This window comes from Mauremys reevesii, linkage group 10, assembly GCF_016161935.1.
Source record: "Mauremys reevesii isolate NIE-2019 linkage group 10, ASM1616193v1, whole genome shotgun sequence".
Lineage (NCBI taxonomy): Eukaryota > Metazoa > Chordata > Testudines > Geoemydidae > Mauremys > Mauremys reevesii.
In genome coordinates this window covers 53,770,362-53,785,616 of record NC_052632.1, presented here as the reverse complement: position 1 = coordinate 53,785,616, position 15,255 = coordinate 53,770,362, and the positions used below count along the sequence as shown (strand labels likewise).

The 15,255-nt window shown below is 52.8% G+C and overlaps 1 protein-coding gene across 2 annotated transcripts in view; it reads right to left on the bottom strand.

The window, feature by feature from the left end:
* The window catches only part of CLCN7 (chloride voltage-gated channel 7), a 62,344-nt gene that overhangs the window by 20,315 nt on the left and 26,774 nt on the right, over positions 1 to 15,255 (bottom strand). For both annotated transcript variants that reach the window (XM_039491535.1, XM_039491534.1), the window contains exons 5-14: positions 13,864 to 13,996; positions 11,894 to 12,003; positions 9,788 to 9,868; positions 7,333 to 7,395; positions 5,955 to 6,038; positions 4,287 to 4,380; positions 2,893 to 2,957; positions 2,149 to 2,265; positions 1,682 to 1,736; positions 58 to 118 (exon numbers count right to left, since the gene is read on the bottom strand). In XM_039491535.1, coding sequence (XP_039347469.1) covers positions 58 to 118; positions 1,682 to 1,736; positions 2,149 to 2,265; positions 2,893 to 2,957; positions 4,287 to 4,380; positions 5,955 to 6,038; positions 7,333 to 7,395; positions 9,788 to 9,868; positions 11,894 to 12,003; positions 13,864 to 13,996 — 863 coding nt within the window. The remainder of the gene's footprint in view (positions 1 to 57; positions 119 to 1,681; positions 1,737 to 2,148; positions 2,266 to 2,892; positions 2,958 to 4,286; positions 4,381 to 5,954; positions 6,039 to 7,332; positions 7,396 to 9,787; positions 9,869 to 11,893; positions 12,004 to 13,863; positions 13,997 to 15,255) is intronic.

Sequence of the window (15,255 nt, the reverse complement as noted above, 5' to 3'; positions counted from 1 at the left end):
ACAACCCATGATAATACTGAGGGATTTCGTTTTATTTAGCACCTCTTGGGCTCTTACCTGATTCGGAACATGGTTAACCAGTAATTCAAGGCATTGAATATCGCGCCGAGAATTCCACCTGCAAGCAGGAAAGAGGGAAAACAGCTGAAAACTTCCTGAGTTGATTTGAAAGAAGCCAATATTCCTTTATGCCACATTCGGTATTTTCCTTCATGAAGAGTTAAACACGTCTTTAAAAAAAAAAGAAACAAAGAAAAAAAGACAAAGATTTCTCCTGACTCAGTGTGCCTTTGGACAGTTCTCTGGCCTCGTCAGCAACATGTTATCAATAGCACAACGTTTTTAAGCCATTGACAGCAGCAGCTTCCAGGGAAAAGCAGCAATTTCCTACTGTAATACTCAGTGTCAAGCCACAAAAGAGAGCAAGCTGAATGTCACAGAAGAAACTGCACAAGCTGCTGCCATTTCTCCCTAAGGTCACAAATCTCCAGTTTACGGAGACTTCAAAATTGAAAGAGTCAAAATTACTACTGCTTTGAAGTCGGAGAGAAGAATGAGAGCGAGCGCACATCCTTGAGAAAGATCCATCCACACACCTGGCCTCCCCCTTTATTTCTCATTTTTTCACGAAAGGAAAATCAACGCCTGAGCCCAATCTTACTTCTCCAACACGAAGGTCATAGATCAGCATGACGCATTAATGCAACATTAGAACTGAGAATTTTAACAGCACATCAGGCTATTCAGAGGCCCAACGTAGACTATAACTGCCACATTTTCCAGTGTATACTGGGACGTGCAACATGGCTGCATCAGGGTTGCTGTGGTAATGGTAGTTTTCATTGTTCCAACGCATGTGTTTCAATGCTCAGATTCAACACGGCATTAGGAGAGTTTGTTGCCTTACAGCAGCCAGCCAACTGGAGACCACATTACTCCTGTTTTTGTTCTGAGCAGGGAGTAGTGGGCGGAAGGTCGGAGATCCAACCACCATCCAGACCCCAGGGCAGTGAAAGAAGCAGGTGACATCAGCATCCTGGCTGGGATCCAGTCCGATCCAAAGGGTAAAGCTTCTACGAGGAAAAGTTATCTACGAGGAAAGTCAACAGCAATTCCTCGCCGACTCCAGCCTGGCGTTTCCCTGCACTTCTGGTCATTTTGTTAAATCCAGTTGTGGATTGTTAGCAGCCACCTGATTGTACAGAGAACTGAGGTAGAGGCAGGCAAGGCTGCCGCTGACAGACAGATTTCTAGATGTGTGCTGTGCCCAGCGCAGCAGGAGAGGGCTGTACAGAAACAGTGATCAGAAAATAATTCTCACACGGTTCACGTTCCAAACACCCTGTCTACAGACTCATAGCGGGCAGGGAGTTTTGCCTAAAACATCAGTTTCCTTCCCCCAGCCGCTCAGGGGACCAGACCTCAGACCAATGTCACCCTGATAGGCTCTGCCACATCCCAACCCTACCCGGCAAGGGGGAAAAAACAAAGATCAAGATTGGCCAGAGAATCAAGCTATGGCCCTTGAAAGCATCAAGCTGCAGCAGGCTCCCCGAGGGCCCTCTGTTTTTGGCTTTTTAATGGCTTTCTTGTTCTCCCCAGGAAGTGAGCTAAGGCAGCTTTTCAGGACAGGGGATTATTCAGAGATGTTAACTCAATTGAACGAGCAGACCGAGCTTACCAACCACTCCCATAACAATGAAGATCGGAATTTCCTGGAATGTGTAGCCCAGTTTCTGTAAACAAGGAGAAATGAGTTTGGAGACCTTTCGGCACAGCGGTTTGCTCGGTGCCAAGTCGCTGCCTCTGCTCAAGGCCTTTACAGCTGGCAGCTGCCTAGAGCAATGGCTGCAGCAGGGCTTCTCACTCCCAGGCCCCACAGAACCCGCGCTTGCAGAACCAGAGCCCAGCAACAGCTGGACAAATGCTTCCAAGAGGCTGCTCGGCAGGAAGTTTGGATCTGGGTGCATCAGGCCTTTGCAGAGTCCCCTGCCCCAGCATGACACCCTCAACCTGAGGTGCCAAATACTGTCAAAACATTCAGGGAAGGGCATAAAGGGAGTGAATGGCCCCATCTGCTGCCTTCAGGTCCGGTACGGGGCATGTGCCTGCCCAGTGACGGCACGAACTCAAAGCCAGCAATTTTACCTCGCTGTCAAACCTTCCAAAGTTGATGAGACCTGGGCTGGAGAGGTCCCACGGGTTCCCGTGGTAAAAGCTCAGGATGGAGTTCAGCGTGAATGTAGAGATCATGGAGGCAAAGAACTGCAGAGAGAAGCAAGAAAGCATCATGGCACGAGACAACCTGCCACCTCGGCTGCCTGCCGTCACATCCCTCCAAACCCCACTCCACCCGCCAGGGGCCTATTTCAGCCCCACTCATTCCCCAAAGTGTTCTTTCAGCAGGGAGGGGCAGGATTTAGTTCACACCCTCAACCAGCACCTGTGGCCCGAATCAGCATGTCTATTGCGCTGTGAGCTCCATAGGCAGGAGCCATAGCTTCCTGGGGGTCATGCAGCACCTTGCGCTCTGTGCTTATACACAAGTGCCTCGCGCCTCTTCTGTGCTGTTCCCTTTATGTTCCATCTCCCTCTTGCCACCTCTCCAGCACAGGCCACTGCAGGACTCCAAGCAGCTTCTCTGGGAGGGGAACCATCAGAATCCTCCATCTTGGTCTCAGACTCTTACACCAGTCAAGGCCTAGATTCACCCGACAGTCTCCTTCTGACAGGGGCGTCTCTACCCAGCGCAGGCCCCTCGCTCAACGAGGCATCCTGCCCCTCCCCGGCCCGAGTGAAACCCCCAGTCAAAGCCCCAGCTGGCAGCTGAGTTTTTCAGAAGCCGGTGCCCAGCCAATTGCCCAGCCTCTGCCTCAGGCTGCTAACACTTACGATTCTCCATGTCAGGAACTGATTCCAGAAGGAAGCACCTTCTTCCAAGCTGAAAAGAACTCCCCCTAAGGACACAAGAGGCCATGGGGCCATTGTAATGGATCAGCTCGGGTAGCTATCACCTCTCTGCCCAGGAGCGGCTGGGCCTTTCAGGGCGAGTTCTGATCTCCCAGTTACATGGGCTGGAAGGAACCTGCCCCCTGGGTGTGCAGAGACAAGGGACACAGCTTCACAGGGCTGGAGACCTCACACCCACACTAGGGACCGATACCTGGCTGTGGCTGATGACACAGCGGACCCCCACCCCACAGCCTGAGCCCTGGAAGCAGGCCAGTGGCTGGCCAAGCCTTGGGGAGGGTCACAGCTGCAGATGCACGTCTATGCTAGCAGCCCTTGGTCATGCCACCACCGCACTTGGAGCCAGGAGGCTTTAGGGGAGCATCTCACACGGCCGCTTTCGGCGAAGAGACAGAAATGCTGGGTGTTCTGACACCTGCCTCCATGGCAGTGGGAAGGCTTTGCTGTGGGGACAAAGCCTGGTGCCCTTTGGTGACCGCGCTCAGCCTACGCCCTGCCACTTTCCCAGTCACTCAGCGGGGAGCAACAGCAATGCTGGGCGTGGGATCACCCTGGATACGGGCTGCTGGGGGGGGCAGGGACGGCTCTCTGGGGGACTAACTCATTCCTTAACACGCAACTTTACGCCTAGATTTCAGGCTTGCGTCGGAGGAGGGAACACGCACGGGTTTTCCTGTAGTGACCGATACCGACACCCCTCCTGGGTGTCTCCCCAGTCCCTGGGTGGGGCTAACAGCTCTCCCAGCCCTACCCAGCCAGGCACGACCCCCTCCGCTTCACTGGCGCTGTCCGGGTTTCTCTTGACTGGCTCATGGACTCAGCAGTAACAGGGCCAAGTGGTAGCCAGGCATTCTGGCTGTATCTGCATGTCAGGACCCAGCTCCCTCTCTCTGTTCTCCAGGGGCTCCCCTCGGCATCAGACAGAAGCCCAGCAGAGGCAGGCAGCCTGCATGCTGCTTTTTTTGTTTGCCACCAAGCTCAATGGGCAGGAGAAGAGGGACAGACAGACAGAGCCACCATTCTTCTCTAGTTTGGCCGCGCTACATGGGAACATGGCTCTGAAAGCAGCAGTTTCAAGCACTGCTCGAGAACAAACATGCAGAGCGCCCAAAGCTGCCGCTCCAAGCTCTATCCAGCACAGATCACTTCCTCTCTGAGCGTGATTAACTAACCCACCCATCACAAGAGGGCTGGGAAAGTCACGAGTCTGGGTCACTCAGATCTCTGCCAGCTGCCCCTAGCGGGGGGGGGTGAGCGTCCTGCCTGGGGCAGGGTCTGGCCTGCAGGGGTACACGCAGCATCAGAAGACATCTTACCAACTGGAGCACCAAAAGCGGCTGAGACGCCAGCAGCCGCTCCGGCCGAGACAAAGTCCCTTTTCTCCGTGTCTCTGCGGAAGTACTCAAAGATCTGAAACAACACAAGGACAGCGGCTTTACCGGCTGCTAGCAGCCCGAGAGTGCCCCCGTAACGTCAGCATGGAGAAGAAAACAAGCCAACATTGCATGGGAGGAGAGCAGGCAGAGAACGCTGCTCGGCGCTATCCCCGTACCGCTGCCCGTGCTGCGTGGAAGGGTGTTATACCCCGGGAATAATTTATTACACTGCCTGGCAGCACATGACTCATCGCAGCCAGGATGTGAACCCATAAAAGCAGACACACTGTGCACTCTGCTCCCCTGGCGGGTACAGGGCCGACGAGGGGGGAGGGGGAGGGAAGCCAGTACAAATTACTGGGGCCCGTGGCCCGGTTTTCCCGGCCCTGTTTAGCTGGTCCGCCCTTGCTGGGGGGGGCCTGAACCCGTTCTCAGCGGCCCTGGGGGGGTACGTCCCAGAGCCGCCGGGAGTGTGTTTTCCAGCGAGGTGATACAGGCTAGCTTTGCTCATGCCAGGTGCTAAAAACAGCAGTGTGGCCACAGCCACACGGTGGCAGCTTGTGCTGCCCACCCGACCCCTGACGATGCACTCGGGCAGCTAGCCAAACCGCCGCCTGCAATGCCGCGGCCGCACAGCTATGTTTAGTGCGTTAGCTCAAGCAGGGCTAGCGTGTATCCGTCCACCTGAGCTGGATTCCTCCCCCCGCCGCAAAGCCAACGTCCCCCTCACATACCAGTGTGAACAGAGCGCACACAGGACCAGTGCCAGCCAGCGGGCCCCTTCGCAAGGGCCGCCTAGCCCAGACGGCAGCATCACGGGGTTGCCATCAAGGCTTTGGCTTCCTGATACAGATCAGCGGCAGCGTGTTCAGTCTGCTGAGACCACTTAGACGGTTACATCAGCGGCCAATTGAATGAAGTGTAGCAACGTGGGGAGCCTCTCACTGCCCGTCTGCCTTGCACTGCCCCCTGCCCTCCTCACTAGCAATGCCGGACCCAGAGGGGAGGGACATTCCACCGCTCCTCTGTGCTCTCCCCAGCGCACACAACCCTTCTCCCACCACAGATGCAGTGGGCGCTGTGGGGGGAGAATATATTCATTTCAAGCTCCCCCCAGAATGCACTGCTGCTGGGAATTGTGGGATAGGTACCCAGAGAGCACTGCAACTGGAATAGTTTAGGGCAAATGGGATTGGATGGAGCCACCTTCAGGATAGGCCAGTATTACTCCTTCCAAGCCTCCCGCCGCTGACTGCTCGAGCAGGGTTCCTGGCCCCTGCCACCCTGGGGAGCACAGCAGACCGAGAGCTTTGTCTGCATGGAAGTCCACAGCACTCGTGCCTGCAGCAGGCCCATCTCCATCTCACCACCCTACCCACCTTCCAGTAAGGCAGGCTCTTCTGGATTCAGCAGAGCTAGTTGGCTGGCCCTAGATCCCACTGGGAAGGTGAAGAGCACTTCACTATATCGATTCTATCCACTGGACCAGAGATCGATTCGTGTCCTCCCGAGATGTCATGAGCCAGTAACCACAGCTCCTTCCCCAGCGTGTGCGGACACACACACACCCACACCCCCCCGTCAGACCCTGGGAGCGAGCTAACCAACCTTAAAGTCTCGCTTCAAAGAAGTCGACCTTCCTTGCGAGATCCCGGCTGCAATGACCGCTCCGGAATGAATCATTGGCCCTTCCTGAAGGCAGGAAAGTGGATGTTAGAGGAGAAAGGCAGCTTCGCTTTTTGGAGCCTCGCCATGAAGACACGGGCATTCAGAGTGTGAACTCTGTGCATCCCGCCCACCCCCAGCTCGATTCCAAAGGCACTCTGCACAGCCTGCGAGGGAGTGCAGCCACAGCCGAAGCAGCCCCAGCTCCAGCAGGGGAGGTTTCTTTGCAGGAAGTGGAAACCTCACCTTACTCCCGTACTTCCTAGTTCTAACAAGTGGCTCTAAAGATAACATACAGCAGATCTGGACAAACCACTACGCTGGCTAGAGCATGGGGTGTGAACTCCTGAAGTGCTGTCTCTATCGATGCCGAGGATCCCCAAGATTGTGTCAGAGTGGACCCAAGCCCCATTCATAACCCCGCACTGTACCAGTGACTGCACCTCTGTCCCAGCAGGACTCTCTGGAAGGCCACCTAACAGTGCAGTGACAGCATTGTAGGATTCAGTCTCTAGATGACCTCTAATATGATACTGAAAGAACCAGAAAGCCACAGGGCCTGCGACTCCCTTACCCATCTCCTCCAAGTCATGGCAGGTCAGCAGACATCATTGGGATACATCGCCATTACCCAGGGTCCCCTGATCCCCAGTCCCCCAGGAAAGCACAGCACACTGCTGGTGCTGTACTGCTGTGGTCCTCAACCAGGGGTCTGGAGCCCCTCGGGGGGGGGGGCACAAGCAGGTTTTAGGGGGGCCAGCAAGCAGGGCTGACAGTCACCAGGGCCCAGGACAGAAAGCTGAAGCCCTGGGCTCTGAGCCCCACCATCCAGGGCTGAAGCTGAAGCCTCAGCAACTTAGCTTTGTGGGGCCACCCTGTGGCATGGGGCCCCAGGCATCTGCCCTGCTTGCTACCCCCCAGCGCTGGCCCTGCCTTTTATATGTGGAAAAACAGTTGTGGCACAGCTGGGCCATGAAGTTTTTATACCACGTGGGGGGGGGGGGCACGCAGGGGCTCAGAAAGAAAGGTTGAGAAGCCCTGCTGTTCTGGGAGGCACCTCAAGGCAGCCCACTGATGAGGGGCATCAGAGCAAAGGGGAAAGTGGCAAAGTCATTGACCCAGGATAAACGTGAAACAAACTGCTTAGGATGGAGCCACTCTGAGATGCTAGTGATAACTGAGGCATCAGAAAGGCTCGAGCTAGACACACGAGTGTGACAGCAGCAGCTCCCGGGGCCAGGGTGCAGCACAGGGGGTGACTACACACCGACAGCGAGTTTGGGAAGGTGGCTGAATTAGATTCACTTCCTGGGTAAATTACCTTCCCGACAGCCAGGCCTCCGACCACCGACAGAATGACCCCGCAGACTTTGATCACCAAGGTCTGGAAAACAAGGAGAGAGTCCCTGATTAGCACAGGAGAGAGAGCAAGTCATGAGGCAGTCACTCTCAGCACCAGGCTGATGGGAGACACGCAGAGAGCTCCAAAAACAGACACAGCTGCTCCCTGCAATCCAGGGACCTGGGAGAGAGCAAAGGGGAAGATGGGGTTACAGCCTCTTTCCCCTGGAAATCACACTCACAAGGCAATAGGTGAGGTGGGTAGCTAGCAAGCTAGCAGTGATAGCAGCACGAGCCAGTGATGCCAAAGAGTTCTTTGGCTCTTGTCTTTGGCTTGCTATTTCACTGCTGCAGCTGCAACATCTAAACTTCTGCTGCAGCAGCCTCTCTCCAGCGCGGAGCGCCAGCTCTCTGGAGGAACAGCAGGGCAGGAGTCACGGTCGTTACAGAGGATTGGGCAGTCCAGTAACTGCCCCCCCCTGCATCCAGGAGTCAGCAAGTACTCGCAGCACCAGCTTCCCCCATGCGCCTGCTGGAGCCCTGCTGAGCGCTCAGATCCAACCCAGGGGAGCCGTTTTACTTTGCAAAGCTCTGCTGTGTGAGAGACCTCATGGCCAACTCTGAGCCCCTGGGGTGCTTTGTAGGGCCTGCAGACTGGAAAAAAACGCCTTTAGACAACATTCCCATTGCCAACGGGTGCACGCGATGACTGACTGCCACTGGAAGGGAGCGGGTGGGAGAGCAGCAGCCTACGCTGGGCTGAGAGCACAGGAGGCTACAAGACACAAGCATGCACACGCACCTCTCGGGTACGGTCAGTACCAGCAGTGATACTGCAGTTACCTAGCGCTTCGCCCAGACGGCCCCGAAGGGATCTGCACTGGTGTGTTTATTAGACAGAGCCCCAGGGAGGTGAAGGGACTTGCCCAAGATGAGTCACGAAGCTGGGCAGGATGGCGACCGCTGGGGTCATGAGCTGGTGACTCAGGCCACTTTCCTCCCCCTCAGAAGATGCCACTATCAGCTGTAGATGGGAGGCCAAGGGACGTCCTCGCAGAGCTGGGACAGGAGCGCACGTCCAGGACGAGCGCGGGGAGCTGGCAGCACACGAGGGCACTGGCATGGTGTGGAGGCAGACCGGGCTGGTGAATGCCAGAGGGGGGAGTCCTAGCTCCTGCATGCTGCCAGCCTCTTGGTCTGCCTTACCACGCTGGTGTGGGGGAGGGACGATGGGGCATGGGACTGCCAAGTGCATAAAATAAGAGAGCAGGTCAGACCAAGGTCCATCTCCAAGGTCCATCCAATCCGTCTACCCAGTGTGGCGTGCCAGGTGTGCCAGGTGCCCTGAACCTAACAGGCAATGATCAAGTGATCTCTCTCTCCTGCCATCCCATCCATCTCCATCCTAACAGAGGCTGAGACCACATTCTCCATCCCCATTAATAATATTAGCCACCATACTTAGCCACCACCATTTTATCCCCATTCCTTTTAAACCCTAGATTATCAGTCCTTTTCCTCCTCACCTCCTCAGTTCTCCTCAGGTAAGGCAAGTTGAACTGAAGAAAGAACTTTCTTTAATTTTTTTTATTTGTTTTATTAATTTTATTTATTTATTTCTATTAATTGTATTTATTTTATTACCCCTAGTAAAAGTAAATAACTTTTCCTTATCACAACACTCTTTCAACATCACTCATACCTCTATATACCTCTCCCCCTGTCTCTCTTCTTTCTTCTCTTTGAAAGAGTCCCTCTTTAATCTTCCCTCTCTCATGACCTCCCTCTCCTAACCCCTTAATTTTTTAGTTTTTCTTTCTGAACCCTTTTTCTTTTTTTTATTCTTTTTTTTTGGAGAGAGACTGTACACACTGTACACATGTGGTGTGTGTGGGGCGTATTTATGTTATTATATATAATAAATTCTTTATTCTCTTCTTATTATCCCCTTCCTTTTAATGATAACATCCTGTTTTTTTTTTTTTTTGACCTGCACACTGAGCGACATCTCTTCAGAGAGAACTATCACGATAACTCAAGATTTTTTTCTGACTTGTAGCTAAATTAGCCCCCCCCATGTTGTATTGTATATTTAGTTATTTTTATTAATGTGCATTTTTTTACATTTAATTTCATTTGCCATTTTTTTGCCATTTGCCCAATCACTTAGTTTTTTTTTTGATCTTTTTTTTTTCTCTTCACAATCTGCTTTCTTTCTTAACTATCTGGAGTAGTTTAGTATCATCAACTCACTTCTTTCACACCCTTTTCCTTTCTCCAGATCATTTATGAATAAAATGAATAGGATTGGTGGACTGACTGACCCTTGGGGAACACCACTAGTTACCCCTCTCCATTCTGAGAATTTACCATTAATTCCTACCCTTTGTTCCCTGTCCTTTAACCAGTTCTCGCACCAAAACCCAGTGTCTTACCTTGAGGCGGACGACATGAGGAACCTTCACACCATTGAGGTAGCACTTAATCTGGGGAATCCCGCTGCCGGCAGCTACAGGCTAGAAGCACACGGAGAGTTTGTTAGCATCAGCCCTTACACAGTGGCTTCTGTCATCCCAGACAGCAGCAAGGGCCGGAGGCCACTCCCTGACCATTTCAGCACCCTATCCCCGGCAAGGGGGAAAACATGACAGCTATTTTGGGGCAGTCTGAGCCTTGCTTCCTGTATGGCTCATACCCCGTTCCCCCACCCCCTACAGCTGGCCAGGCATGTTCCAGAGGCAAGGCCCCATCTAACCAGCCGCTCCTTCCCTGGAGTGGGACTTGCAATCAGCCCCCTGAATCTCAGGGAGAGATTATACCTCTGGCATTGTCTCTATTGTGCTTTTACGGGTAACTTGTTAGGTGTCCTCAAGCAAAACCCGATTGGCTGAGACTAGTCAGACCTGCCAGGAGTACTGAAGCAGGGTAGACTGAATCGATTCATAGGAGACGAGGTGGTTCCCCTCTTCAGAAGCAACTAGGGAATAGGCCGTGCCCCGGGAGACGTTCTCCAGAAACCAACTCCAAGGACAGGACGACTCTACTGAAGCCACTGCAGCCAGCTCAGCAGATCCTCTGGTGGAGGGGCTGAACGGGAGCAGGGCCGCAGCAGGGTTTATATTTGCCTGGCTTCCTTTAATTCTATAGAAAGAGCCGAGTGCTTTGACGGGAGAGCGACGGCCTAGCTGAAAGCGAGAGCTCCTGCTAGACCAAGCTGCTGTTCAATGCTACTTGGGAATTAACACTCAGCCGGCAGCCGGACTGCCCCAAGAGCACGGGCCAGCACACGTCAGCACTGAGTAACAGCCGCAGCACCATGCATAGTCCAGGCTATTCCGGACCTGCTCCAAAAGGGGAGGGTGTGACAAGGAGCAAAGCTGGCTGCCTCTTTCGGGGGGCCTACGAGTGCCGTGTGACCCTCTATTTCTGCACCCGTTCTGCCTCATGGCTAAAGGCCCTGCCCCCCCTTTAGACAGGGCAGGACGTTTATCTTCAACTTCCTCACTGCAGACAGGTCTAGCACACCAGCCAAGTCAGACTCCACTGTGCTTTAAGGTACCGTTACCCTGATTCCCCACTGGAGATGCTGCTCATCTGCCTTGTTACTGTGATTTGTTCCCTTCATTTCACAATAACTCCCTGATTACAGGCTCCCTCCGGACAGGCAGCAGTTTAAGGGGGCTGCTGTGTGCTTGTCTCAGAAGCGCATTGTTCTGCCTAGAGCTTTTCATCCTTAAACACATGGACATGCAGGAAATGTAGAGACTGGCCAAGACCAGAACTAGTGTAAACGGGTGCAGGTCAACTCATGTCAGGGGAGCTGCACCATCTCCCCAGCTGAGGATCTGGTCCAGTGGGCAAACTGTTACCGTCAGCGTTCCCAAAAGCTCCCTCCTTAACACCTCACTCCCTGTGCTCTGACCATTGGCTGTGCTCCTTCTACCTGCCGTGCTGGATGCTGTTACCTACAGTTGTGCGCATGTAGCAAATAAAGGATCACGCTGGAAAGAGACAGTGCCTCGCTTACGACTGCCGGACGAAGGTAGAGCCCTTCAGGAAAAATCCTTGCCTGGCAGTAGTAAAACAACTCCGTCCCTGTGCTAATCCACAGAGGAATTATGGTTATAAATAACATTTGAAACAACAAAACAACCCTGAGCTTTATAATTTTTGCATTTTCGTTCCCTCTTAGAAAAAACACTGGATCTCCAGCCGGCATAATCCTCCTCCAATGTAATCTCATCAATCTCCTCTCATGCCCATGGCAGCTGTGTGTCTGCTTTACCAGAAATTTGAGCACTACCTGCAGTAAAGAATTTTTGAGGCCCAGATGATTTGTGAAGCCACCTGCTCCAGCAGGGGGAGCAGAGCACAGACAGGCAAATGCAGGCAAAGAAACTGCAAGTGACTTCCCACTCCCCCAAGTAGGGGGATTTTACTAGAATGTTTAACTGGCTGTTGAGTCTGCATCTTTCACTGCAGAACTGATGCAGGGGGAAGTGAGCAAACCAACCTGCCCACAGCTGGTTCTTAACTCTTACCTCTATGAAAGCGACAATAACGGATCCAACCATCACCACGCTCGAGTTCAGAATGGCCCAAAGTAACAGGGAGAAGGACAGCCCCCCCTTCTCGGTGAACTTGTCAATATCTGGGAGGGACAGTCAAGAACCTCAAATATCACCAGTTGGAGAACCCGCCTTCTCCCCCTATTGCCACTGCACCATCTCACGGAGACAGCCGCACACTGCAAGGCAAACACATACACACAAAGCAGCACATCTTTCAAGGAAGTGTTTAAACAACTTCCCTGACAAGTGTCATGCAATACAGCAGTAAATTCTGACCACCCGGTGATTCAGTTTGCAAACACGCTAATGCACCTTTAATTTGAACACATCACAAGGGAAAGTGCAGGCTCCAGGCATCAAAGAGTTAAAGGATTTTCACACTGCACCAAGCCTGGTGAAGAAGCTTTTAATACAGAAAGCAGGTGACTTGGCTGGTGTGTTTCTGCTGTATTTTCACCAGTGCTAATTCTTGAGCTCTCCCCTCTGCCAGTCATCTTCTCCCCAGCTGAGTGGTGCAGGGAGCCAGATGCTCGAGCTCTGGCATTACTGGGTGTTGCACCAAAAGGGACTGGGATATCTCCGATTCAGCCGGATTTTAGCCCTTCACTTTAAGGCCAAAGCGAGAGACCATGATGCACCGGTGCGGGGCTGGGACAACAGCTGAAGTGTAGTGTGACTATGCAGAGTCACTAACAAGGCCGCGGTGGGACTCCTTGTTTATGCTCTCAGTGACCCACCAGCCAATTTGTTCTATCTGAACGAGAAGGTTTTCCCTAACTGCCAGGGCCTGCTCTCGAGGAGCGGAGAATCGAGCTGGGTTCTTGCCTTCTCAAAGTGTTTAGGCCACGTTATACAGCAACTTTCATCCTGAAGAGTCCCAGAGTGGATCTGCCTGTTTCTCCAAGTAGCTGCTACAACAACTCCTGGAGGGCCCAACTGAGACGGGGCAGCCCACAGTGCTGGGTGCCATAAGGACAGAAAAGAGGAAGTCCCTGCCTGGAAGCGATCACAGCCCAATGAGTAGCCATGGCCTGCCACGGGGTTAGGTAATTGGGTATTACACTACTCTGTTGAAGATGCGTGAGGTCAGTTAGGCCGCAGTTCTTCCCGCCCCCCTCCGACCAGGGACAGAAGACCGCGGAGTGAAGAATGCTGGCACGGGTTTTAAATTACAATAGCTCCGGTTTTTGGACATCTGAAAGATGTCGGCCAGCTCTAAGCTGACACGTATTTCACTCAATAGCGCTGCAGCTCCAGTGCTAAGCACACGGGGCTGGTCTGCAGAGCAAGGGGCTGCCGTTTTGCAGAGCAGAACTGCTCTCTGACCATGAATCGCTTTAGTAAGCAGCAAACATGATAGGAATCAATTGTGCAGAACATCTGAAAGGTACCCACGGTAGGCTGGACTATCTATTCTGAGGGAGTAATGGAATTGACCCATCCTTACTCTCCAGGTAGCAGCCAGGAATCAATCACATTATTCCGTCAGGCACCTCTCTGCCTTTGACAAATCCCATCAGGGTTGGGAGCCCCTCAGCAGGCCTGTCTGTTATGGGAAACCTTGCTTCTCGGGAGCTAATGAGACAGGACTCACAGCACGCTGGGCTCCTTATGGTACGGCCACTGTGAGATCAAACCTCCCCTCCTGACACGGATCACATGTGCATCCACTACTCTTGGCCCAGGGCATTCACAGATCTAACCAAAGATTCAGCTTACTCCACAGACAGAGTTCTTGCAGGGTTAGTTCACTCAGTGCCAACACACACGCACATGACCCTACACAGACATTTCCTTTGGGAGTTCCCTGGTGGGTAAATTCCTTTGCTCACTTCTGTGCTGACGGCCCCTTGTTCCATCGCCCAGAGAGCACTGCAATACCCTGTCCGCACCTGCCCCACATCACTCGCTCTCCCAGCTGCGGCACAGCCAAAGGATACTGTCTTTCACGACTCTGAACTTCAGCCCAGCCAGTTTCTCCACCACGATGTCAATGAAGCAGGCAACAAGGCCAGTGAGAATCCCAATCATGGCACAGATGACCCAGCGCTTGATCTCCACCGTTCGGAACGCCTGTGAGAGAGAGATCAGACTCTTGTACCCCAGAACCTCGGCTGCTCCTGAGCACAGCATGCTCTAGCTATCCAAACGCACCCACAAGGTGAAAGATGGTGTCATGCACCTTAACACACACACCCCTTCCCCAAGAAACGCGACTTACTCAGTAGTGCCGTTCCCATAGTGATTTAGTTCTGCACAAAGTACTCAGGGCAGGGCAGCTCCCAGAGAAAAGCTGATCAGATACATGCCCTCTTCTGATACTGGACAATTACAGCCTGGAAGGGTTTTATTTATTCTTTTGAACATTACAAGCTCTGGTCTGTTCTACTCTTTTTCCTGGCAGTCTGGTGACAGCTGGTAGGATTATACCCGATTCACTGAAGGGGAAAGGATTTTCATTCAGACCGTTGAAAACGGTCTGTGTTCACTAAACTGGTATTAACAAAGACGTTTTCTCTCCCAAGCGTTCCTTGGATGTTTGAGCTGAAGAGTCGACACTCCAGTCCCTTCGCTTACAGGATTAGAACTGCGTTCCTGCACAGGATGTTTCTAAGGACGTACCATTGACTCATGGAACAGCATCATCATAGAAATGGAATGGGATAGAAACTATGATGGCCAGAAGGTTGAGAGTGGGTCTTCCCTAGGAGTGCGGGCAGGAGCTACTCTGCAGCACTGCGCCCTACTTATCAGCCGGTACCATAGCGCATCCTGTTTTGACACTTATCTCCTCAACATCCTCTGTGGTGGAGGCTGATGCAAAGACGTGGTTTTGCCTTTCTGCAGTACCCTTATCCTTATTTCTGTCACTCCCCGGGGGGCCAGCAGACCCCCGCTCAGTCTGGCAGGTTTCCTTGCTGAAATACTTAAAGACTTTCTTGTTCTTCCCTGTTTGGCTATTTGCTCTTCCAATGCCCTTAGGCCTCCTCACACATCCCCAGCCATGGCACATGCTCCTTCCTGTTGGTTTCAAGGTCTTGTCTGGGAGGAGACCTGGTTTGGATCTTGAGGCATTTAGCCACGCTACCTGGCCTTCCTGCTTTCATTTTTGTTAGGGGGAGTCGCCTTCTGGGATGGCAACAGTAGCATCCCCACGCAGTGACTGCAGAATTTAATGTCACTACTTTGGATGTTAGGGCCTTTGGATCAGCTTCCTTCCTTAAAATCCCCCTTGCTGACAGAGGGTCCCATGCCAGGTCTCCCCCAAGCAAGCTGGCATTAATTAGGCCATAGTCACAGCTAGAAGTGGCCCCAAACTTAGCAGAGTGGGC